This window comes from Sceloporus occidentalis, unplaced genomic scaffold (genome assembly GCF_023333645.1).
Source record: "Sceloporus occidentalis isolate IW3139 unplaced genomic scaffold, rSceOcc1.0.p SCAF_1, whole genome shotgun sequence".
In the NCBI taxonomy this organism is placed as follows: Eukaryota; Metazoa; Chordata; class Lepidosauria; order Squamata; family Phrynosomatidae; genus Sceloporus; species Sceloporus occidentalis.
This window is the reverse complement of record NW_028316981.1, coordinates 220475707-220502496: the sequence shown is the minus strand read 5'-3', so window position 1 is coordinate 220502496 and position 26790 is coordinate 220475707. Positions and strand designations below refer to the sequence as shown.

General features: G+C 43.4%; 1 protein-coding gene across 2 annotated transcripts in view; it reads left to right on the top strand.

Moving 5' to 3' along the window:
* Positions 1-9489: 9489 nt before the first annotated feature.
* The window catches only part of LOC149323496 (CST complex subunit CTC1-like), a 35546-nt gene continuing 18245 nt past the window's right edge, over positions 9490-26790 (top strand). For both annotated transcript variants that reach the window (XM_089489062.1, XM_089489063.1), the window contains exons 1-10: positions 9490-9858; positions 12617-12863; positions 13400-13599; positions 17986-18130; positions 18492-18794; positions 18944-19072; positions 19493-19716; positions 22782-22932; positions 23011-23214; positions 23451-23574. In XM_089489062.1, coding sequence (XP_089345188.1) covers positions 9710-9858; positions 12617-12863; positions 13400-13599; positions 17986-18130; positions 18492-18794; positions 18944-19072; positions 19493-19716; positions 22782-22932; positions 23011-23214; positions 23451-23574 — 1876 coding nt within the window. In that variant the 5' untranslated portion in view covers positions 9490-9709. The remainder of the gene's footprint in view (positions 9859-12616; positions 12864-13399; positions 13600-17985; positions 18131-18491; positions 18795-18943; positions 19073-19492; positions 19717-22781; positions 22933-23010; positions 23215-23450; positions 23575-26790) is intronic.

Below are 26790 nucleotides of genomic sequence, written 5' to 3'. Positions count from 1 at the left end.
TGCCATGTTGCAAATGATGCTTGCCATATTTGCCAACGGTGGGTGATGTCTATAGGATTTTCAGTCCAATATCAGAGCAAGCTAGGAGCATCTGAATGAAGCTGCTTCCAACCCAAGCATTCTCTTTTCATGGATTGTAAGTATTGCACACAATGTTTTTTCTAATGAATTTATTATTGAGAAGAAGGAGAAGGGTGTAGGTTAAATCGATCCAGAAGCCCATCAAAGGGATTGTCCCCAGGTAAGAGATTTGCAGGAATGAGCTTCCTGAACACTCAACAATTAAAAGGTGCTGGTGTATTTCAGAGGAAGGCCAAAAACGTTTGGAATTATACCTGGAGGACTATGAGTAACAGCTTGCATTGCATTTTTAGCAGTGAGGAGACATCAACAAGACAACCTACATAATGCATCCTACATAAAAATTGTAGCTGTTTGATCTTCAGAATGATGGGAAATGTGAAGGTACTGCTCAGCCAATGTTCAACGATAGCCTTATACATGTACTTCTTGAACATGGACCACTTCTGTGATGAATCTAGATTGCCACTGAAGAGATAGGAGGGGGCTAAGTACTTCTGTCAAGTCTGAGGCCCCATTCACACTACGAAAATAATGCAGGATGACACATAAACAATACTTTCAGCCAAACAATCACCAGGTTCAACTTTTGTAGGAAGGATGGTTTTTTTAACCCAAAGCTTCTAATACAACTCAGAGGAAGCCTTCTTATTACATGTATTTAATGACTGATTGATCATTGTATTATCTTGCAGGTGAATCTTATCTGAGTCCTTTTGGACTCAAATAAAGAACACAGCAATGCCTTCAGCGAGATATGAACTATGTAGGAACGATGCTTTGAAGCGAGAACATTGAGGAGCTTCTAATATGTCTCAGAAGAAGCCTGTGGATCTACGCCTGAAGGAAAATGGCAGAAACTTATATTTCAGTTATCACTGACAATATTCATCAGCAAGATGTCTAGAAGACAGGACCAACCGAATCTAAAAGACATCAAAGAGCCTTTAAAAAAACCCACTGAGGTATTCTTACACGTCCTCCTCCTCCTTGACTTTATCTCCTTCTCTATCTCTTGTAGTCACTTTTGCTTGAAAACCTGAGGTAAACATCATCTTTCCTTTCTTCACTTTGCAGCATCCAGTTGGATCTTCACAAGAACTGAAAGGATGAAGACATTCCTAAGCAAAGTTGTAGCTGAGCAAGGAAGGCTTGAAGCAAATAGTCGGCAGGATCTCTTCCTATCACCTCTTCTCCATGCCCAACAACAAGTAACGTTCAAGAGTTCTGCTCCATCTAATGAGACAAAGAGAAAGTCCATTAAAACACAGGTCTTTATTCTCCCGCACCACCTAAAGCTCCCTCTGATGGATCTATCCCATGCAACAGTCATGCATGATTTGTCATTCACAAGGTCATCGTGAAAACCCATGAATTCATGTAAACACCTTGACAGAAGTCATCTTCAAAGGACACTATCACAATGGAAGTGATGTGCAGAAATGAACCCTGTGAATGCAGAACATTTGAGAACGACGGACAACATCTTAACAGAAGTTAATTTCAAGGAAACTGTCTCAAATGAGCTGATTTTCTTTCTGTCAGCTCTCTTCACTGTCTATCTCCCACATTCATGTATAGTGATGGGAAATACAATGGTGTGGATGATGCTTTTTTAGTGTTCAGTGTTATAGCTTTGCATTTTATGATCTTATCTGGTTCTTTCATAGCTGCCCTTCCCAGTCCTAGTCTTCTTCTGATTCCTTGAATGCAATCTCCATTCTGATTGTTGATGGATCCAGGATATGAGAAGTCTTTGTGTCTTCCAGTGTCATGATTTTCTAGGCTGAATTTATGCAAGACCTCCATGATCCTTACTGTTGTAAAAACCTGCCAGGCTGAAATTGGCAGAGAATGACAAGCCTCTGAAAGAAAATTAATAAAAGATATTGACGGGGAATTTTTGAAATATGAAGCCCACTTTTGAAAGAAAAAATGCTTACAAGGTCTTCAGAGATCCACATAAAAAAACTCTAACCATTTGGAAATGGGGAATAGCAAGACGTAGAATATTGCTCGCTGCAAAATGATACTCCAGTAAGAGAGTATTCGCTGATCCATTTTTAAAATAATAATAATAATAATAGGATTTATTTATATACCGCCCAATCACTGGGAATCTGAGCGGTTTACAACAGAGGGGATAATAGATAAAATCTAGATAATAGATAAAATCCTGCTTGCTAAAATATCATTAGCAGTGCTGTTTACTCAATTTGGGCCCCATTCTCACTGGTTTATAAAGCGGATCAAGACTCGGATTATGGAAGCATCGTTCCCATTTGAGCGTGCATTCAATCCTCATTACGTCGGTTTCGTTCCCATTGTAATTCAGATCTGATCCCCATAAAATCGATTTTTTCAGGGAAAACTCAAAATGGGGGGGGGGGGGGGGGTTTGAACCCGGGTTAATTTGACTGCACTTTTCTGGAGGTTTTTCTTGCACCTCCCGTGTCTGATCCAGGGCAAATGAATGGGAACGGCAAGGGTGTCCGATTCGGGAACTTGGGGATGGGAGGAACAGTGCTCAAGGGGCTGGCCTGGAGGTGTCACCCGCTTTGTTCTCTTTCCTGCATTACCGGCGCCATTCGCCCCCCTCCCATTCACATAGCCTTTTCCCCGGTGGAGTGGGAGGCAGGGTAAGGCGAGGCACTCTGTCGGGTATCCAAAAATAGCAAATTGCTACATTGACCTCCAAACGTGGTAAACATATTACGCCCCCTGCAACCTCCCCCCTGCTCCACATTCATAGATTGACGTGTGAGGAGAGCCATTGAACACTATTTTTTAATTATTCTTTTTTTCTTTCTTATATATATGCCAGCTCAATCACCCCGCAGACAGCCCAGGGAGCAATGGGGGGAGGGCAAAGGGACTTGGGGGGATGGAGGCTCCTTCTCGCTTTCCTAGAGGGGCTCTGGGAAGACACAGGACAGCTTGGGAGGCAAAGGGATGTCAGGGGATGGAGGCTCCTTCTCCCTTTTCCTAGCGGGACTCTAGGAAGACACAGGACAGCTTGGGAGGCAAAGGGATGTCAGGGGATGGAGGCTCCTTCTCCCTTTTCCTAGCGGGACTCTAGGAAGACACAGGACAGCTTGGGAGGCAAAGGGATGTCAGGGGATGGAGGCTCCTTCTCCCTTTTCCTAGAGGGACTCTAGGAAGACACAGAAGAGCTTGGGAAGCAAAGGGATGTGGGGAGGGGGATGGAGGCTCCTTCTCTCTTTTCCAGAGGGGCTCTGGGAAGACACAGGACAGCTTGGGAGGCAAAGGGATGTCAGGGGATGGAGGCTCCTTCTCCCTTTTCCTAGCGGGACTCTAGGAAGACACAGGACAACTTGGGAGGCAAAGGGATGTCAGGGGATGGAGGCTCCTTCTCCCTTTTCCTAGAGGGACTCTAGGAAGACACAGAAGAGCTTGGGAAGCAAAGGGATGTGGGGAGGGGGATGGAGGCTCCTTCTCTCTTTTCCAGAGGGGCTCTGGGAAGACACAGGACAGCTTGGGAGGCAAAGGGATGTCAGGGGATGGAGGCTCCTTCTCCCTTTTCCTAGAGGGACTCTAGGAAGACACAGAAGAGCTTGGGAAGCAAAGGGATGTGGGGAGGGGGATGGAGGCTCCTTCTCTCTTTCCCAGAGGGGCTCTGGGAAGACACAGGACAGCTTGGGAGGCAAAGGAACGTGGGGGGAATTGAGGCTCCTTCTCCCTTTCCCAGAGGGGATAAGCGCCTAATCAATTGATTGACTGCTTTAAAAAACACACACAGAAAAACAGGTTTGAAAGACGCAAATGGGAACAGGGAACAAAAATAGCCTCTGTCAAAATGCATTGAAGTAACTGACGTCACTGTGACATCAAGCGCCTAGGCGCTTGATTGACAGCTGTTCAAAAAAAGAGGTTCCAGATGGGCAATGGGAACGATAGCAAAAAAGTCCGCTTCAAATTACAATGGAGAAAATTTCAGTGGGAACGAGAACATGGGTCAAAAAACCCCAAGTCCGTTTGCACCCTTTCGTAATGGAAAGGAGGGTCCAGATTCGAATACGACTCGGAAAAAAGATCCGAGTCAGAATCGCTGCGAAATACGTTGCTTTATATGGCCAGTGGGAATGGGGCCTTAAAATCCAGACAGGATGGCTTTTCCTTGATGATGACGATGGAGCCTGGAGGATGCCAGCATGTCTTCTACATGGAGAGATGGAAGGATAGACCTTCAGCATTTGCTTACATAAGAAAGGCTCTTGTCGACATGCCCAGGGTAGCACTGGCCACCACTTTTGGGGTTGGGAAGGAATTTTCCTCCAGGGCAGATTGGCCAGAGATCCTGGAGGTTTTTTGCCTTCCTCTGGGCATCCAGCAGGGGTCACCCGTTAGGCTGTATCATTTTAAAACTTGCAAACTGAACCTGGCAAATAGACATAACAACCATAATGCAAAATTAATAAAAATCAGAACCTTGGAAATAGTTCTGTTTCTTTCTCTTTTGTTTCTTCATTTTTGTGTTTAATACAGTTGTGGTACTGCTCTTGAGTTCAGTTCAGAGAAAGCAACATTGCTCTCCCCTTAGGTGAAACTTTGTGTCACTTTAGAAATCATAGGGCTCTCAGACTGTTGACCCTCTCACTTGCTCTCTCCTAGAAAAAAAAGTGTTCCGGAAGAGAGGAATTTGCAGCGGCTTCAATTCTACCAAACAAACTAGATTTGACGCTGCTTGAACTGCCATGGCTCCATCCTATGAAATCCCAGGATTTGTTGCAGCACCAGTGCTCTCTGACAGAGAAGGCTAAACAGCTCACAAAACTGCAAATCCCAAAAGTCCATAGCACTGAGCCATGCTAGTTAAAGCAGTCTCAAACTGCCTTAATTTTGCAGTGTAGATGCATCTCAGGGGGAAGTTCGGGATTCTAAACTAGAACTCTCTGGCAAGGAATTTTTAGTCCATCACCAAACTACAAATCCCAGGATTTCATAGGGCGTAGCCATAGCAGTCACGCTGATATCAAACTGCTATTAGTGTGCAATATGTATTCGCCCACATTCAAAATAGCGGACTGTATAAAGCAGGACACATGCTTGAAAAATATCCCGGTATGGTTCACCTTTTCCTATAACATATTCTCCCTATCAGTTTTGGGATTTCAGATACCAAAACACTGAGCAGACTGCACAGTTTAAAAGGTCATATATGCCAACTGGGGAAACAGGTAAGAGTTTAGGAAACAACCCTTCCAGATCAGATCTGTTCATACAAGAGTGAGATAGTTGGCTATAGGAAAAACCACAAAGACCTCATTCCCACTTACTGTTTAATCCGACTCCCGATCCAGCTCCGTTCTGTGCCAGCAATCGGTTTGAAAAGGTCCTTCTTCCCACTATAAAAGAGAGCTTTTTAATCCTGCAGCCAAATCGTGGTTTTTGCACGTTTGTTGTCCCCATTTGCGCCACTCATGTGTCAATCATCATGACGTCACAGCAGCCCAGACTGTGGGGAGGAAGGAAGGGTGGAGGAGAAGGAAGAGGTGGACAAAGCAGGGACGTAGCCAGGATTTTAGGAAGGCGGGGTCCAGACTAAGTGCCACCATTATAATGGGGCTTGGGTGCAGCGGCGCAGCAGCACACATCATTCATTTTTCTAATGGAAGGAGGGGGTCCGGACCCCAAGATCCCCCCCCCTTGGCTACATCCCTGGACAATGGGGGTGTAGGAAGAGGAGAAGGAAGAAGAGGAGGAAGGGGAAGGCTCGGGGCTGGGAGGCTCTCTCTGCCTTTGCCTGGGGCTCAAAGGCAGCTGGCGAAGAAAGGCAGCCTGGTCTAGTGTCCTCCATTTTACGGTGCCTGGTCCTCTTTGGCGTTGAGGACATGATCTGGTCCCTCTGCCGCACGGGGAAAGGCAAACCATCTGCCTGCCTCCAAAGCCACTGGAAAGCATCCCAGCGGCCCCTGAGCTGGCTCCGATCTTTCCACCTGCCTTCCATCGCTTCCCTCTGGAACTGAGTAACCAAATAGTGAGAGTGAGGAGCCAAGGGCTCAAGGGGAAGGATTGTTGTCAGTTGGAGCAGTTGAACTCTGGAGATCTAGGTTTCAATTCCCGCTCAGCTATGGAAACCCACTGGATGGCCTTGGGCAAGTCACACTCTTTCAGCTTCAGGGGAAGAAGACAAGGGCCTTTGGCCGCCCAAGCAACCCCTGGACAGTGAGCCAGCAACTTTTTCCCAGGCTGACCAGACACGTTCTCCATCTCATGCCGGTTGAAGGAGGATGGTACATGCCCCTCTGTCATCTGTCCCTCCCCTCAGAAAGAATTGATTCTGATCAGGCGTTCCCACTTATTGGACACACTTCAGAATCAATTCTTCAGGGGGGAAACCGCCCCAAAAGTACTATCAGGATACCCTGGGTTTTTTACGTTTGCCCCAATTTATTATAACTGGATTTGATCCAGTGAGGAACGGAAGCGGTTTCAAGTGGGAACAAGGGTCATATACCCCAAATCACGATTCTGAGCAAATCGTAGTGAGAATGACCCCAAGTAGGTTAATGTGTCCAGCAAAAGCACCCTCCTGATTCTAAGACAAAAAGACAAGGAGACAAAGAAATGAAAATAATGACCTGTTACAGACTGCCAAAATAAAGCTGCTTCGGGTCTCTTTGGAGGTGTGCTATTTAAATGATGCATGGGTCCTAAGAGTCCAGAAGTCGCGCCAAAGCCACACTCCATTCCTAAGCACTGGAGTGCAGCTTCCGGATTCTTAGGATGCATGCATCATTTAAACAGCATACCTCCAAAGAGACTCGAAGCAGCTTTATTTTGGCAGTCTGTAACAGGCCAAAGTCTTTTTTAAAAAGAGAAAGTAAGGGCTGAGGATGAGAGGAGTCCTGTTTATGGGTGAGTTGACTTTTTCAAGATGTTACCAAGTTTGGTTTTAATAAAATTTTGGGTACATGCGGTCTGTGCTATGACTCCTGACTGACCCCAGAAAGGATCCACCATTAATCCAAAGGCGAGGAGACTACGTAGGCAGCTCAACTTGTAAAGGCAGAGCCCTAGAAAAAGATGGAATTAGAAATTTTCCACAGGAAGTTTGGGAGTCGCCAAACCAGAATCGCCTCTGCTTGCCCAAGTAAGACTTGGCTTCACACTTGATGGGCCAGTGATCAGCTTAACGGCTCAGCAATCAAATCGGATGCCCCTCCGAATTGTGTCCAAACCTAAATGCATTGTGCAACACATTACTTTCTCTTGGCTTAACAAAGCCCAAGCAATCAATACCTTTGTGTAGCAAGTCCCCATAGCCTCCGGATACGTTTCACCCTATAAAAACCCTGGGTTTTTGGACCCTCCTTGTGCTAGTGCTAGCATTGCAAGCTGGTCCACACCACTCTGAATTCTGCTCTTAGCTCCCACGGCCCTCTTCCCTTCGCTTCCGCGGCCATGATTCACTGTCCATCCAAGCTGCATCAGACTTCCCGGAGAAGACTTCTAAGGTAGTATTCCCTAGTGGTGCCTCTCTTTCTCAAACCTATTTCTCAAACTCACCCCTCCCCAGCTGTAGCATTGAATGTGTTTGCATGTGTATGTTCCCCTTTTGCTGTGTGGTTGTCCCTGTGCTTTAATAAACGTTACCCTTTTAATTGGACCTAGTGGGTATCAGTGTCTCTCTCTCTCTTGGGGCTTGCTGGCAACCTCTGGTATACACTGTTGGGACCCGATTCCGGCACGTGGTGTTGTTAGGGCCACCTCTCGGCAATATTTGAGCTAATTAAAATTCCCCTAATTCGATCCTTCCTAACAAAGAAATCATGCCCTCCTTATTGCTCTGCTGGATGACTCCTGCTCTAGGTCTAGAACTGTCCTCTGGGGTCTGTCTCAAGTGGGAGATCAGCAAGTATGTTTTGCCCCAAAGTGCCAGGGATGTGGAGCCAATGGTTTGAGGACCACCCCAGATCCACAGCCCATCTGTTTCAATAGAATGGATCTAGAACAACATTCCTGAAAAGGATGGCCATCTGACAGCACCTCAGCTACTGGTCCCTAGCAAGTTTCTAAGAAAAAAATAGTATATTGGGCCCTTGGCATCTGCTGGGGTTTGGTTCCAGGACCCCCCATGGATACCAAAATCCATGGATGTTCAAGTCCCCTTAAATACAGTGACATAGTAAGATGGTGTCCCTTATAAAAATGGCAAAATCAGTGTCCACTTTCTGGAATTTCTATAGTTTTAAAATATTCCCAAGCCATGGATATTTGAATCTGTGGATATGGATGGCCAATTGTAGTTCCTCATGCCTGGGGTCTCCATAGTGAGTACTGGTATAGCTGGTGCTGGGTCCTGCATATTACATTACCTCCTCTCACATAGCCAAGTTGAGGGTCTCCCAAAATTAATTGAGATAGAGTGCCACTGTTAGTGGAAGCTCTACTAGCCCCACATATTTAGGGTAACCCACATATTTAGCCCCCCATATTTAGGTTACCCCCCTGAATTTCATAGGGTTTTCCTGGGCAAGGAATCATCAGAAGTGGTTTTTCCAGCCCCTTCCTGCTTAACATAGCCTAAAAACCTGGTATTACTTGGTGGTCTCCCATCCAAGAGACTAACCAGGACTTAGCTTCCAAGCTCAGATAGCATCTCCTGCCTTTTGGATGTTTTGGCAGTCCATCAACCAGCTTAAATCTAAAATATGTCTCTGGATGCAGGGCTGGGTATGACATGGGAATATAAATCAGGGGTAGGCAACCTTTTTGAGCCGGGGGCCGGGTTGCTGTCCCTCAGACAACTGGGGGGGCCGAAGCCAAAAAATAAATAATTAAATAGGTTTTTTTTAAAAAATTAAATAAATAAACAAACCGGGACAAATGTAGGACAACATGTTCAAATGGTGGACACTTTTGTGGAGGACATGCAAAAAAAAATTGCTGATTTAAAAAAAAATGTTAATATAAATGCATGTTTTTGAGGCGTCTATAGACAATTGCCCCTGTGCGCGAGAGGCCAAAGTCCCTGGCGGGAAAGGGTTCCTAAATAAGGTCTAAAACAAAATGCAGAAATAATCCACTTGAATTGCTCTGGCTCAGTGCTATGGAATCCTGGGAATTGTAGTTTTTGAGACTTTAGCGTTCTCTGTCAGAGTCTGACATAATTGCCCACTTTTACCAGGGACAAAATCGAGACCAAACTGTAGGACAACTGCAGGACAAAACTCAGCCCAAAATGTAGGACATTTAAGAAAAAGGGAGGACCTTAAACGTCCTACATTTTGGGCTGAGTTTTGTCCTGCGGTTGTCCTACAGTTTGGTCTCGATTTTGTCCTACATTTTGTCCCTGGTAAAGGTGGACAATTATGGCCAGAGAGAGCTCTGGCGCCATGATAAACTACAGTTCCCAGGACTCCTAGCATGGAGCCAGGGCAGTTAAAGCGGTCTCAAACTGGATTGTTTCTGCAGTGTGTTTTGGACCTTAGTCCAAGGCTCAGAGTGTTGTTAGGCCAGGGTTGTGGTACTAATGAAGGCTGCCTTAAGGCCTATGGGCCGGAAGGAAGGAAGAGGCGGAGCAGAGAGAGCAGCCTCCTTCGAAAAAGGGCGCCCTGAGTCCCTGCTGCCTTGCCTTCTTTAGTTTCCCTTCCCGGCCTCCGCCATGGCCGAGTCCCCGGACCCCTTCTCGGCCGCCTTGGAGCGCCACTGGGCGCGGGGCTTCGGCCCCAGCGAAGAGGCCTCGGCGGAGGCGGCCTGGCAGTGCTTGAGGCGCACCCTGGGCCCAGGAGGCCCTCTCCTCCATAGTTACAGGTGAGGCAGGGAAGGCTGCATCCACACTGGAGAAATAGCCCGGTTTGGCACCGCTGTCACTCTTTCTGGCTCCTTGCTATGGAATTCTGGGAGCTGGACTTTGTTGTGGGGCCCAGAGCGGAGCCACGAACTCCAGCTCCCAGAACTCCACAGCAAAGAGCCAGGCAACAAGTTAAAGCGGTGCCGAAGCGGGATATTTCTCCAGCGTGGATGCAGCCTGAGCTGGACTAGGAAGGCCGTCCCAGGCCCAACTGAAAGGCCGCCTTTACAGGACTACACTTCCCAGAGTTCCCCTGCCAGCTTAGTCATGGCTGGAGGACCCTGGGAAATGTAGGCGCAAAAGAAACCCCCCTATCAGGGGGGGGAAAAAAACTTCCCTCTTCTCAAAGGCCCAGGATGGATGGAGGGCCTTGTTACTCTGCTCTGTCTGCCTCCTGTTGCATTCTGGGTTTTGTAGTTCAGGGAGGCCTCAGAGCTCTCTGGCTGAGAGTTCTAAATGCCTCTCCTTAAACTGCAAAGGAGGCAGCCAGAGAGCAGTCCAAGTGGAAGAGCAGCACTAGATATAAGAGGACAGGCAGCCCAAGGGAGGTCCAGAAGGAGCCCACTGGAGGATTGTATCACCCCAAATCCACAGACTAGGGAGGCCTTTATTGGGCCCACCCAGATGCACATGATGCATGATGTAGGTAGGACTCAGTGGTCCCCAAACTGTGCTCTTTAAGGGAGTTTGGACTTCAGCTCCCAGAAGCCCAGACTATTGGCCAACATGGCTGAGGCTTCTGGGAGCTGAAGTCCAAAAGCTCTTCAAGGGCACAGTTGGGGGACCACTCAGTAGAGAGGTCTTTCAGCACCTTTGAGAACAACTGAAAGGCATTGTCTACTTCCTCAGATGCATTTGATGGAGTGGAAAGTGTAGTGGAGTCTCCTTCCTTAGAGGTCTTCAAACAGAGGCTGGATGTCCATCTGTCGGGGATGCTTTGATTGAGATTTCCTGCACGGCAGAATGGGGTTGGACTGGATGGCCCTTGCGGTCTCTTCCAACTCTATGATTCTATCTGTCGGGGATGCTTTGACTGAGAGTTCCTGCATGGCAGGATGGGGTTGGACTGGATGGCCCTTGCGGTCTCTTCCAACTCTATGATTCTATCTGTCGGGGATGCTTTGACTGAGAGTTCCTGCATGGCAGGATGGGGTTGGACTGGATGGCCCTTGCGGTCTCTTCCAACTCTGATTCTATGATTCTATGAAAGCCAGGAACAGACCTATGTAAGTCATTTGTGTGTGAGAATGTCAAATGCATCTGAGGAAGCAGACTGAAGTCTACGAAAGCTCATGCTGCCAACTTCTTTCTTTCAGTCGGTCTCAAAGGTGCTACAAGATCTTTCTGTGTACTGATTCTACAGATGAACACGGCTATAGCTTTGAATAGTAATAATAATGTGCATCTCAGGAAGTAGACTGAAGTCTACGAAAGCTCATGCTGCCAACTTCTTTCTTCCAGTCACTCTCAAAGGTGCTACAATCTCTCTCTATACACTGATTCTGTAGGGCTATATCTTTGAATAATTATAATAATATGCATCTGAGGAAGTAGACTGAAGTCTAGGGAAGCTCATGCTGCCAACTTCTTTCTTTCAGTTAGCCTCAAAGGTGCTACAAGATCTCTCTACATACTGATTCTACAGACTAACGTGGCTATATTTTTGAATTATACATGATGCAAGCTTTCAAAGCTCTGTCGATTTTTCACACCTTTGCCTAGTGAGGAAGTCAGTGGAGGCTCACAGCTGGCAACATGTATACGTTATTGCGCCTTTGGGTTGCCTCTGTAAAAGAATCCCCGTTTTGTGGATTTGGGGGTGATACTGTACTTTGTTATATGGCCAACACAGCTACCGCCGGATATGTTTTTAGGCAAGGATGTTTGTGTTGTTATTATTAGTATATTTATTCGTATCCTGCTCTTTTCCCAAAACTGGGACCAGAGTGGCTCACAATATTAAATGAACAGTACAATTTAAAACATAGTTGTGTTAGTCCTTGTGCAATTACAAGCGCTTTCCTTGGTTTCCAGGAGGCAATTGGACTGATGTGGTCCAAGAGGCCCATGGCCAAAAACACAGCAGCCCTTCTGGAGTGCCATTACAGTCACCCCTCCAAATATGCAGCTTTGACTTTTGCGGAACTGATTAGTCGTAGATTTGATTAATATGTTCTCTCTAGGAAACACTAAGTCCTCCAGCATTACTCTTATTGTCAACGTCACCAGAATTTGTACTGGAGGACCTAGAGATTCCTAGAGAGATCATGATTCTATGGTCAACCTCTGGCAGATGTTGACCATAAGAGTTCCACTGGAGGACCTAGAGCAGTGATGGTGAACCTTTTAGAGGCCAAGTGCCCAAACCGCAACCCAAAACCGATTTACTTATTGTAAAGTGCCATGTCCCTCTGGCTTTTTAGTAACAAACTCTAGCAAACTCTGTGCTGGGGCAATGGCACATGTACCCACAGAGAGGGCTCTGAGTGCCACCTCTGGCACGCGTGCCATAGGTTCGCCATCACTGACCTAGAGATTCCTAGAGAGGTGTTCTCTCAGGTAAATAAAGTGGTTTTTAATTTGTGTTTTTTCCACTTTCGTGGGCATCCTGCAGCCCTAGCTCCAGCAAATGTGAAGGGCTCATTGTACTTAATTTCTAAAAGGAGAAATGTTTATTTGCAGTATATTCACTAACTCAATCATTCCTCCCTCCCTCAGCCTTATCTCCGTCTCTGACCTTCAGTCTCAACAACGTGTGCCTTGTTGTAGCCATCTGACCTGGAGCTCTGAAGAGTTTAATAAATGGGTTCGCCAGAATGAAGGCATTTTGCCCAACGAAAGAATTTTGCAACGGACTCATTTGATACTCTTTGGCCACTTAACAAATGAAAGACTTGGGGAGAAAGACGGATGGGTGGATGGCAGTTTGTATGTGCGAGACAACACTGGCATCATGCCCTGTGAGGTAGGCCCTGAGAACATTTTACTTTCCCCCCTCTGAGGCTGCTTGGGAGGGCTGATGGAATTCATGCACAGCAACCATCCTTGGGGCTCTGCTGTTTTTGACCCTTAGAACTCTCCACCCTACTTTCCAACTTTCAGGGTTAGAACATGGAGAATTGTGCTCTAGGAAGCACAGTTCTTCAAACCAAGGTCCAAAATACACTGCAGTAATAATCCAGTTTGAGATTGCTTTAATTGCCCTGGCTCAATGTTAGGGAGTTCTGGGAACTGTAGCTTTGTGAGAGATGTAGCCTTCTCTGTCAGAGAGCTCTGGGCCCTAATACAAGGTACACCATCTTACTGTGCCACTATATTTAATGGGACTTGAGTATCCATAGATTTTGGTATCCATGAAGGGTCCTGGAACCAAACCCCAGCGGATACCAAGGGCCCACTGTAGAAAAATCAGATTTCAGTCTTTAGACATAGTTAGAAATACCGGTTTCAGAAGTCAGGGTACATCTAATGAAGTTTTTTTCCCCCTGTCATTTGGTTTAGCTCCTGCATTTTAAGCTTGACTGGCTAGGACGTTTGCTGTTGTTCCCCAGTTGGATATTCATTCCCCAAAGGGGCAAGGGCACTGCTGGATATGTGGAAATACTAGAGGACCCAATTCCAGTGATACCTGGCCCAGAGAAGACTGTTAATATTGTCCCTATCTTCTACCCAGGACCAGCTGCACAACTGCTCAGTGCCAGGTAAAAGTTCAGTAGTATCATGAATATTATTTAAAACATACACTTTGATTTTAGTATTGATGTCAGCATTTCAACTGCTGTTAAACAAAAAAACTTGTATAAGTCTGTAAATTCATTGATATCAATTTCTTTGCTGTCTAGTATAGACATGCTTTAAACTGTTATGGAACTTCTTATAAAAGAGATAAAATCAAATGACAATCTGAAAGGAGCTAGGATTAAAAAACACGAATATAAAATTAGGGCTTTCGCGGACAATGTGATTATAATGATGGAAGACCCTCTGGAAAATATAGATAAGGCCCTGGAAATATTAGAATTATTTGGTATAATTATAGAGACATTTTAGAAGTATTATTATTATTATTATTATTATTAAACTTTATTTCTAAAGTGCTGTAATTATACACAGCGCTGTACAAAGTCGGTAAAATTAAAGAGTAAATAAAAGCCTGCCCAAGGCGTACATTCTAAGATAATAACAATTAAAAAGAGGAATAGATAAAATTACCATATAGAGAAGAAAAAACAAATTAAAAACATCAAATACAGTATAAAACAATCACATCACATCAAATATTGTCAGACAGCCAGATGACAATCACAAATTCCCTGAGAACGCTTCCCTAAACAATATGGTTTTCAGCTCAGCCTTAAAGCTGGTTAGGGAAGTGATGAGCCGTGCATGCAGAGGAAGAAGGTTCCAGGAATGAGGGGCAGCAAGAGAGAAGGGACGGATCCGGGACGGGGCAGAGAAAATCCTGGGTTGAGAGAGGAGACTTTGGCTACCAGAGCAGAGAGTGCGAGTCGGGATGTAGGGAGAGAGAAGATCGATTAAATAAAGAGGGGCCAGCCCATGCAGGGCTTTAAAGGTGAGTAGCAAAAGTTTGTACCTGATGCGGAAAGGAAGAGGGAGCCAGTGAAGGGAGGACAACAGAGGGGAGACATGATCATAACAGCGAGCGAGTGAAATAATGCGTGCAGCTGAATGCTGAACAGAAATTAATGGGTGGAGATGAGAGAGGGGAAGCCCTGCCAAGAGGATGTTACAGTAGTCTAGTTGTGAGACCACTAGGGCATGGACCAGTGTCTTTGCGGTAGAAGCTGAGGTTTGGACGGATTTTGGCGATATTATAGAGAAAACATCTACAGACTTTGGCTGTAGTCTGGATCTGGGGGATGAATGAATGACAAAGAGGAGTCAAAGATGAAACCAAGACTGCGGGCTTCCTGGACCGGCTGGATAGAGACGTTATTGACAGAAATAGAAAAGGAATAGTGAAGGGTGGGCTTAGGAGGGAAAACAAGAAGCTTGGTCTTGCACATATTGAGCTTCAGACGCCGATGGTGCATCCAGTGGGAGACACTGTAAAGAATGATAAAGTGGTAAAGTCAGTTCACCCAAAGAGAGAAACTAAATTAAGAAGGCTGGAATTGTACTTGGTTCACACACAGACAAATATATGAAAGATTTAAAATAGATTTGAAATCATATGGATTTGAACTGAAGGGAGAAGAATCTGAATTGGGGAAGATTTTAACTAATGAAGAGAACAATCTAATTGGTAAATTATACCAGATTTTGTTGAAATATAACACAGAAGGGGAAATTGTTAAACATCAGATGATTAAATAAATAGGCAAAAAACATTGGTCACCCTATCCTAATGTCCCAATGGGAAAAAGTTTGGAAGAGTGGATTTAGGTACACAGTTTCCCAAAATTTGAGAGAATTTTTTAATAAAATGTTCTACCAGTGGTATCTCTCACCTGATAAGATTGCAAAGATTTATAAAACAAGAAGTAACATGTGTTGGAAGAGCAAGAAAGAAATACTGTATATACTCATGTATAAGTCTAGAAATTTTGGTCAAAAAATTGACCCCAAAAACCTAGGTAAATTCTCCATGGGTCAATGTAAATACTATACTTTAACTCTTATTAAGAATGGAACCATCTTATTAAGAAAGGCAAGAGGGCAATCTGTCCTGGAAGCACTGACCTTCCTCTACTCTCTCTTCCATCCAGCCTTGTAAGCTAAAATAGTTGTGCCTGCTATAATTTTGTAGGTTCTTTAGCATTGCTTGATCATTTAGATTCTTTTTTGTGTGTCCCTAAGTTTTATCCTTGACTTATCCAAGGGTCATATCAAAATCCATAATTTTGCCCTTAAAACTTGCCCTCGACTTATACATGAGGTCGACTTATAGTCGAGTATATGCGGTAGGTATTTTTTACTACTGTTGGTGGACTTGTAAATGGGCGAAACAATATTGGTTAATGATAAATTATCTTATTGGTGAAATTTTAAAAATTAAACTACATTTAAAACCAGAATTTTATTTATTAGGGATATTTGGTAATGAAATTAGCGCCAAACAAGAAAAAGTTGTATTTTACATGATATCTCTCGCTCGGATGTATTTTGCTCAAAAATGGAAATGTAAAGATATTCCGTCGAAAGAAGATTGAATGATGAAATTATATGATGGAATAGAAATGGATAAATTAACGCAGGCGTTAAGAAACAAAACCAAGGAACAATTCACAGAAGAATGGGCTGAAGTAACTAAATTTTTAGAAGGGAATTGGGGTAAAATAGTGACTACTAATTTAAATTAAATTAAAAGGAGATTGGATCCACTATTTAATATAGAGATAAGAAAGTAAAAAAAAAATCAATCATACAAATATTGTAGGAAGTAAGTTTGTAGGAATGAGTTTGAAAGAAGAAGTGAAGAATGAGAAGATAATGAAGTGAGTATGAATAAGGAAGATTTATATCAGAAGAGTAGACTAGTAATTTGGAAGGAAGAACAGAAAGAGTAAAAAGGGATATAGTAAGTGTAGAGGGTTCGAGAAGGTAGAAGAAAATATGTGTAGGGTTGTATAAGATAAGAATGGACCAAATAAATGGTCAAGGTGGAAAATCAGAGATGTAGAAGCTCGATAGAAGATAAAGAAAGAGAGGAAGGTGAAAGTAGTAAGTGTTAACGAAGGAATTTGGAAAGGTTTATGTAGATGGTATTAGGTAGGTTAAGTAAGAAGGATAGGTAAGACATGGGACTCTACAAGGGAAATTAAGAATGTGGCTCTATGTATAATATTTTTTCACTCTTCTGATTCGATATGTACAAAAGGGAAAGTGTGACAGTGTGTGGAAGTGTAACATATGTAATGTGTATATGTATATGTTTGAGTATAATGATCGTTTTTGTCAATTTTTTAACAATAAAATTTATTTTTTTAAATGACCTCAATAAATTAAAAAGCTGGGCCAAAATTAACAAGATGAATTTTAACAGAGGGGAAGTGGTTGTTACTACACTTAGGCAGAAAAAAATGAAATGCACAGATATAGGATGGGTGATACCTGGCTTGACAGCAGTACAGTTGACCCTTCTTATACACGGATTTTTTATACATGGATTCAAGCATACATGGTTTGGAAATGTTCCAAAAAAAGTATAAATTTCAAATATCAAACCTTGATTTTCCATTTTTTATAAGGGACACCATTTAATGGGACTTGAGCATACACGGATTTTGTTATACATGGGGGATCTTGGAACCAAACCCCAGCGTATAACAAGGGTCCACTGTATATGTGAAAGGGATCTACGAGCTTGTGTAAACCACAAACTGAACATGACTCAAAAGTGTGATGTAGTAGCTAAAAAGGCCAATGCGATTCTAGACTGCATCAATAAAAGTATAGTGTCTAGTCTAGATCAAGGGAAGTAATATTGCCACTGTATTCTGCTTTGGTCAGGCCCCACCTGGAATACTGTGTCCAGTTCTGGGCACCACAATTCAAGAGGGATATTGACAAGCTGGAGCGTGTCCAGAGGAGGGTGATCAAAATGATGAAGGGTCTGGAAATCATGTCTTATGAGGAGAAACCTAAGGAGCTGGGTATGTTTAGCCTGGGGAAGAAAAGGATAAGAGGTGAAATGGTAGCTATGTTTACATATTTGAAAGGATGTCATATGAAAGAAGGAGCAAACTTGTTTTCTGCTGCTCCAGAGACTAGGAGACGCAGTGATGTATTCAAACTACAGGAAAAGAGATTCCACCTCAACATTAGGAAGAACTTCCTGTCAATAAGAACTGTTCGACAGTGAAATATGCTGCTTCACCTTGTGGTGTCATCTCTGTCTTTAGAGGTTTTCAGACAGAGGTTGGATGGCCATCTTTCAGGAGTGCTTTGGGTTTGGTTTGGTTTGGTTTGTATTTCTACACAGCATGAGATTAGATTGGATGGCCATAGAGTTCTCTTCCAACTCTGATTCTATGACCACTCAAAGAACCTTGCTATAGGTATGCAGTCTGTCCATACACTAGTTGGACTTTTCTTTTGATTCATAAGGATTCTCTTTTCTTTAGGGCTCAGTGTGAGAGGTTGGAAAAGTTGAATCTGGCCGGTGAACTGCTCAGACTAAGCAATATTCTTCACATCCACCACAAGACCTTCTTTTTCCTCTTCCTGAAGTGCTTTAGTTCAGCTGCTTACGTCCCAGTACTTGTACAAGTAAGTTGCCTGGGAAAGTAGTTTCCCCGTTCGATCGATTTAATAGCTCAATGAAGCATATTTTCTAAATGAGTGTTATACCATCTTTCTTAAATACAAATGTTTTCAATAATATATATATATATATATATACACACACACACACACACACCATCTATGATACCAAATCAATGTATATAGCTGTTAGTTAATGCCATGATCTTAAGGGTGATAGACAGCCATTTTAGGTACATGGGTTGAAATACTGTTTACTAGCAGTGAAGTTGTGGAGTATCTTGGGCTGTGGGATTCAGTTCCTGAGAAAGAATATTTGTCCTGAGTGTACTGAATTCTGACAGCCCATCTGATTTTTCTGTTCTAGGAGGCTCACCACTTAGTTTGGCAACATGCACTACAACTGAGGCATAAGTATGTCCTAACTGATTTGAAGATCTCTTGCCTCAAAGCTTCTGAAATGAAAATATTAGTTACCAGCTCTTCCTCACAACTTCTGCCTTACTGTACTGAACAAGTGAAGGAGCAATTTCTGGACAGTTCTACAGAGGGAAGTCCTGTTGTGTCTGTTCTGTGCATGAGCAATGTGCAGCCTAACAGAATATTGGAGGTGAAAGAGGAAGAGAAGATGCTAGTTCCACATAGGAAGTCCAAGATGATGTCCTATACAGTAAGTTCCTGTTTTTTCTCAGAACCTGATTGTGAGCATAGTTCCTGCTCTGTGAAACTCCCAAAATTTGCAGGAGAATTCTTGGATGTCTCCAAAGTAGTGCACATTTTGCGCAAATATAATACTACCTTATTGTTTTCCCTTTTCAGGGCATTATTACCCATGTGCTGAATGCTCAGGCTGGCCTTTTTGAACTGGATAACAAGTTCACTCTCTGCCTTGCTTATCAGCAGTTGCAGAATTTTGGTCGTGGGCTCCGACCAGGAGCTCGCATCAAGGTAATGTGATGAGATCTGGAATTCTGAATCTTTGAATAAATGTTAAGTGAAAGCAGACTTGCTTGTTTCAGGAGATGATAGGGCCTGGCATAGTCATTATTGTCCTCAAATGGAGCATACGAAGAGTATTGTGAGTTCCTGCAAGGCAGAGGGTTGGACTGGATGGCCCTTGTGGTCTCTTCCAACTCTATGATTCTATGATTCTATTACACCTAGCCTGTGCAAAGAAAGGCTTGTCTTCAGATAGGGGAGAACAAACAATTTGGAATTGTTTGTTGCCTGGAACTTTGAAACCACCAAAGATCATCAAGGTAACTGGTGGGATATAGGGTGAAGTATGTGATTTCTGTATGGAAACTGTAGGCAAAGTTCTAAAATTCTCAGTTTCCTTTATGCCAATACATGTGTTTTGTGTATCAGCTCCAAGATGTCCACCTTGTGCAGAAGGCTGTGGCTACTTCTCCCTCTGTTCTTGGAGCTTGTCTGCGCAGCACGGTTGTGCTAAAGAGTTTTTCAGCATACAGTGTTCTACATCAGCCCATTACATATCGTGGGAATTTGTATGTTCGGCTGCTCTTGTATTATAATTTAAGCCTGCCATTCTATCTGTGGCTAGTCAACTTGCTAGAAACATTTAAGCAGAGGTGAGTTTGTTTTGTTTTTTAAATTGGTGACACACGCACCCCCCCCCCCTCTCTCTCTCTCTCTCTCTCTCTCTCTCTCTCTCTCTCTCTCTAGCTCCAGGCTTTGGATTTATTTGGGGAGTGTTTTTCATGTGTTCTTTATCCTCTTTTTCCAGTTGTTTAAACTTCCAGGAAACATCTGTGGATGTTTTCAAATTGCAAAGCTTCTAAATGCACAGATCTGAGAAAAATATGTATTGTATATACTCATGTATAAGTCGACCTCATGCATAAGCCGACGGCAGTTTTTGGATCCAAAATCATGGTTTTGAGATGACCCATGGTTAAGTCAAGGGGCAAACACTGGAGGATGTTACAAAGATCTAAAGTGGGGGAAACAAAGCACCACTTCCCTTCCTATATCTCCCTCTCTGGACCTCTCCCAAGCATCAGTCTCGGCATGGAAAAGTGGAAACAAATTTCGGCGCATGCGCGCACACACACACACACACACACACTTCCCCTTACCAGAAGCATCTCCAAGGCTCATGGCTTGCGAAAAGGAGGACAGACCCCACTGTCTCTCTCCTTGTCAGCCCCAGGACTCCCAAGGCTCATAGCTTGCAAATATAGAGGACAGACCTTTCTCTCCCTCTGCCTTTTACCCCCAGGACTTCAAGGCTCAGAGCTTGCAAAAATAGAGGACAGACCTCTCTCTCTCTCTCTGCTTTTCACCCCAGGACTTCAAGGTTCAGGGCTTGCAAAAACAGAGGACAGACCTTTCTCTCTATATATCTCTCTCTGCTTTTCACCCCCAGGACTCCAAGGTTCAGGGCTTGCAAAAATAGAGGACAGACCTTTCTCTCTCTCTTTGCTTTTCACCCCCAGGACTTCCAGGCAAAACGGGGTACAAGCCAGGGCATACTTTCTGTGTGTTCATTTCCTCAGCAGCAGCTTGTTACCTCTGGCTGCACAGGAAGGCTGAGAGGGAAACAGACACACACACACACACACACACACACACACACAGAGGGAGAGAGGAGAGTGGGCACCGGGGCTTCATACAGGGAGCCATTACAAGGCTACAGAGAAAAATTGGCACTTCTTCTTTTAAGAAATTTATTAGCATTAACTCATTGGCCCTTACGTAAGTCTAACCATGATTTTGGAGTTCATTTTGGAGCATAAATTTTTCGACTTATAGTTGAGTATATATGGTATTCCCTTGTAAGGTTGTAACTTAATTAAACAAATTTTGATTGATTAATCCAGGGAAGCTGAATATCTGCAAAAACATATGTTCATTTTTGATAATACTCTGGTAGCATAATAGGTATGGTTTTATGAGAGGGAAGGGAGGAATACCTCATTTAAGATTTACTTGCCCTTTGCATAAGTCTTTATGCTAATATATATATATATATATATATATATATATATATATATTAAAAAATCAGATGCCTGGTTTAATTGAGGATTCTCACACATTGAAACAAACATTATTTTAATGAATTAATCAACTTCATTTAAATTAAAGGATCACAACCTTTATTTCAGGATCTTTATTAGCTGCTTGTAATATGAAGACATTTCTATACATGTATTATAGCAAGTTAAAATTCTATCCTAGCTGCTGAATAACATTTATTATTTATGTATTCAGTAATTTTATTTGTATGCTGCCTTTCTTCCGGTGTTAAATACAGCAGTGCTACTCAAAGTAGTGTGCCATAGACATAAGATTAGGAATTTCATGTACTGTAGAACCCAAGTGGGTGCTGAAGTGTTTGAATGCTGACCAGAAACAAAATTGAGTGGATACCTCCAAGTTGATTTGGCAGCATTTTGAGCAATGTAATGATATTTTTTGGAACGACCTGTAACTGTTGATGAAACATGGTTACATGTTTTCAGTCCAGAGACCAAACAACAGTCCTTGCGATGGTGGCACTTGGATTCTCCACAGCCAAAGATATTCAAGACTCAAGAAGTCAGCAGGAAAAGCCATGGTCACATTTGGGGGGGGGGGGGGTAAGGAAGATATCGTGAAGACTTACTCTCTTCAGAAGGATCAAACTGTTCAAGCAAAATACTTCTCTAACTTGTGCCAATTAAAGGATGCATTGAAGGAAAAGTGGCAAAGGAAGGTGTGGAAAGGTGTTCTCTTTTTGCAGGCCAATGGACCTGCTCAGATGATGGATGTTGTGAAGAATTTGGGGTTTGAGTACATAGACCCTATTCACCAGGTCCTTCTCCATCTGACTTTCCTGTTTCTGAACCTTAAAAGGAGTTTGAAAGGAAGTAAATGTTCGAAGGATTCAGAGGTAATATCTGCAGCGGAGCAGTATTTCAGTGACCAGACATCAGAATTTTTTTGGAAGAGTTAAAGAAACTTGAGAAATGTGCCAAGTATGTCAAACTTTGAGATGAATATATGGAATAGCATGTAAGTTTTGTGGCTCTAGGTCATTTCTTTCTTACTCAGACTGAGAACATTAGCACCCCATTGTAAAACACATTTCCATAAAATGTACTGAGAAAAGGACATGACAACCAGGAATTAACATTTACCTCATACCAGTGCTTCTCAGGCTAGCTGATACGGGGGAACTGGTTTCTCCCATCTACAGAGTGCCATATTTGTGCCTGTTGGATGAAACATTCTTTGCTAGGAACTTGCCACACACTGATAGCTGATTTATCACACACCAGTCTGTGGACCACTACTTTGGATAGCACTGCTGTACATTTGTTGTTATTGTATGCCTTCAAGTCGTTTCCAACTTATGGTGATCCTAAAGCAAACTTACCATATGGTTTTCTTGGCAAGTTTCTCAGAGGGGGTTTGCCATTGCTTTTCCCTGAGGCTGAGAGAGTGTGACTTGCCCAAGATCACCCAGTGGGTTTACATAGCCAAGCCAGAATTCGAATGATACTCTTACATAAAAGTCTACTTGTCATATCATTTTTAAAGAAATAATACAGATGGGCTTTGTTACCCATTGGCTTGTCAGATTTAAACATCCATGGATGGCAGGCCCCTACTGTAACACTGAAAATACTGATGCTTTCATAATTCTTTCTAGATTCTGTTATTTCATTCCTCACCATCAAGCCCTAGATGCAGCAGAGAAGTTTATTGTTCCAATCCTGGAGTCTTTGGTGATGTCCAGGAAACAAGAAAGAAACACACATCTGGAGATCCTGGCAGAATCGCACCACTGTCCCATAGAACAGGTAGTGCCCTTTCCCATAACTCTGAGCTCACACATCTCCTAATGGGAGAGTGATTAAATTCATTATACCCTTTCCTAGTGTCAGATTCTGGAGCCACCGTGTCAGATTCCCTCTTTCTCCCTGCTGTATCCTATGGTTGAGAAGCAGTGCTGGGAAAGCTCCAGTCCTTCGCCACAACTAAGTTCATCCTCAAAGATCCACAACCTAAGTGCCCAGGAAGTTAATCACAGATTGGCCTGGTCCTGTTGCAGTTTATCTGCTGAGAACTTTCAGCCACACATGGTAAGTGTTAAAGTAATCTTCCAAAATGGCACAAGACAAAATGACCTTCTCACCTTTAGAACAAGGAATGCTGTATGTGAAGACTGTGAATTTACGGAAAATGTGGAAGAGTCTTTTTCTTATATGAAAGCTGTAATAGCATTTATTAATTACTGTAAATTTGTGTTGTTTCACTTTAAGAGCAGGTCAATGTTCTTCACATTCTCTCCCCCTCCCCCTTTATCTTTACTGGATAGATGTTGCTTGGAGTACTGGAGTGCTCCAGAAGAGGGTATCTCCAGTTACAAGACAAACATAAAGCACTTCCTTGTGTAATATTCCACAGAGATGGCAGACCATTTGCTGAAACATCTCTGATAGGTTTGTTTCATAATCTATTTACTTTCATTTTGAAATCTAGTTCTATAGTATGGAGAAAAATAGGATTAAAGCTGTTTTATTATTAAATCACTAACTTACATTGGGAACTGTACAGGACATGATGTCCAGAATATTATTGGCCTCCTTCAGTGATGAAGACAGTGGGAGCAGGAAAAGTCCACAAGTGGTGTAGGCATCAAGAACATAAGACACTGGAAAAATAGGCTCCTTGGAACCATCAGAGTTTATCTGCCTTCCTTCACTGCCATTACACAACTCTAAAAACCACTAGCAAAGTGGACCAACATGATTCTGCCCCAAAGTCACATGTTCTTAATGGTTTCTGTGACTCACACATATGGGAACCTTCTAGAGCTGTTGTGATGATCCCTCGGATCCAAGCAGCCAAACAGCCACCCTGTTCTTGGCCCTTAGACCCAGCGGATCCCTTTAATTTCCCCTAGAGTCTCATGGGTCTCTGTTCCTGCTCCCTGCTGAGCTGAATGAGACCCCTTGAGATCCTCTAGTCAAGCTGCCACCGCGCAGTGAATCTCGCAATGAACTCCCCTTAGCACACACTGGGACTTGCTAAGGACTTAGGTTCTTTCCCTTGCTAGCCTACACAAGCGATGACCGAGCTAAGGAACGTGTATAAGAGTACAGAGACAGCAGATATTTTTAAAGAAAGGTATTTATTCTAAGTAGACAGATATCATTCATGCAAGGCCTCCTTGCCTTGCAGGTACAGAATGTATAGTTACAAGATGTTCATTTCAGGCAAGCCAAAAGATAAACATTACAAAAGCCTAGACACACTAGCTATCACATTTCCTAAGCTACTCACACAGAGATGGGTTCTGCAGTCCTTGATGGGTTTTTGGATGCAAGGAGCTGGCTCTCATTGCCTAGCTCAACTTGCATCCCTTAAGCCTGCCCTTTTGGCACATGTCCAATCAGCTGAGTTCCCAAAACAAGAAGACTAAAAAAAAGCCACATGGCCTCAGAGGCCTTTTAAAGACCTCTGGCGGAAGGTTCTTGAAAAACCCGGTCCTGCTCTACTGATTGGCCAGTTGGGCCTTAGGTCAGCTATGATGTAATTCTCATTAGCATGTGATGTAAGCCCTCATTAGTATGTACCCAGCTTAACCTTTTGTGGTTTGAGAGGAGTCCTCAAATGACTGGAGGCCCAGTCATTACAGTTGTGTTTTGCACACACACCCCCGTGCCTACATGCTTATAAGCTGTGTATTCCTGCTAAAACCAAGAGGGGTTTTTTCATCTGCTATTGTGGTAGGCTTGTTAGAAAGTCTCAGCATTTTGACATTTTTGGCAGCTCATCAGTTTGTCTTTTCATTCTGTAGGAGCTTATGGCCCTGAAGTCTCTTCAAGAAGTGTCTAGGCAAAGCTTGTTGGAGGCAGTTGGCTTACAGATTGTAAACCACTTAGTGTGAGTTCACCACGAAGCAGTATAGAAATGTAAATACTATTGCTATGTGGACAATGAGGCAGGGCTCTAGAAGCTTCAGAGATCTCCACGCAGGTGCAGAATAACCTAGATATGCGAGTTTACAGATGACCACTCAAAGAACCACAGCTACAGGTAGGCAACCTGTCCTCCCCACAGAATGTCAGTTCCTGGTCCAGATTCAGGATAGCTGCCATCTCTGGCCTTTAAAGGCAGGCTTGGGAAGAAGGCTCTATTAGGTGGGATTAAGATTCATTCCACTACTCTGACCGAGAAAGAAGCAGACTTTGGAGAATGCTGCTACCCAACTGCTAGTTGGCTTCCAGAAGAATCAAAATAGGTTATGGAAAGATCTATAAACAGAAATAATAATAATAATAATAATAATAATAATAATAATAATAATTTATTTACTTACTTACTTATACCCTGCTCGTCAGCCAAAAGGCTATGAGAGCGGCTTACAAATTGTTAATTGGTGAAGAAGTGAAGTCCTAAGGAACACTTGGCTGTACTCACAGCCCTGGTCCAGGAGGTTTCATGGTGCTTAATCTTTGATGGTGGTGAACCATGCAACAAGAGATTTTATCTCCCACATGAGGAAATAACCCCTAGGGTTACATTCATAGCCATGTCTGAGCTTAGGCTGCTCAGGGACAGGCCATGGAAACTTCTATAATTAAGAATCCACATGTTCTTTGCTGCTATGGCTTCCACCCATAATTTCTCTTGAAGTTGCGGAGTGTGCCTCATCTACATTCCCATCTCTGATGTTTGCTTTAAATTCATTTTCTGTGTTCCTGCGGAGGAATGTGGGGAGCATAAAACAGTGTGAGGAACACATGATCCACCCACATCTCCTTAGCCTGTATCTGGGCCTACAGGTCTCACTACAAAATCTGGTCAAATACATGCACTTTAGCAATTTCATGGGGAAAGGGCCTGATTGAGTTTCAGATTTTTTTGTTCTTGTGCTTTTCCCTCACATTGTCTATTCAAACAGGTGGGAAGAGAGTTCTCTTCATGCTACAGTCTTATGGTCCACCACCAGGGACTATTCCAACAGGGCTTCCCAAGAGTGGCTTTGGATCCCAGTAGGGAAAGAATTTCAGACCCAGCAGGGCTGCAAAGGCTGCTCCTCCCTCCCCATGTGCAGAACAGCAGGTGAAGAGATCCCAGCTGTAGCTCTGCTACTGCAGCCACTGATTAATGAGGCTTCTCAGTCAGCAATATTAGACAATCTGCTCTGTTGCCAGGTTAGCTCAAAGGTGGTTGGTACACATGAGAATGGCCTACATATGACATTGGATATGTAACAAAAATGGCAAAACAAGTCTCTTCCCAGCAAATTTAAATCAGAAAACGATTTCAGTGTTGTGTGTGGGCAGGGTGGGATAGAGCTAGATATTATGACTGCAGAGCATAGAATGATTCAGTACACCTCAATCAAGGTGTGATAATGGGCACAGAGAGAGAAAGAGACAAAAAGGCTGAGACTTTCTGACTGATGGAGAGGCATGAGGGTGCTGCCTATCTCCCTTCCCTCAGGGAAGCTTGGCCATAGGCTGGACAACCATCCAAGAGCCAGAACACCATCTGCATTGTGAGTAGAATAGGAATGTCACATGAGGGCTTATGTTTGTTTGTTTTTAACTTCAGCTGAATATGACCTATAGGATTCATATCACCCAAAGTCTCTGTAGAGGCAGGAAAATGTAAGGTAACCTCCTCAGTAACTTCCCACTAAGTTA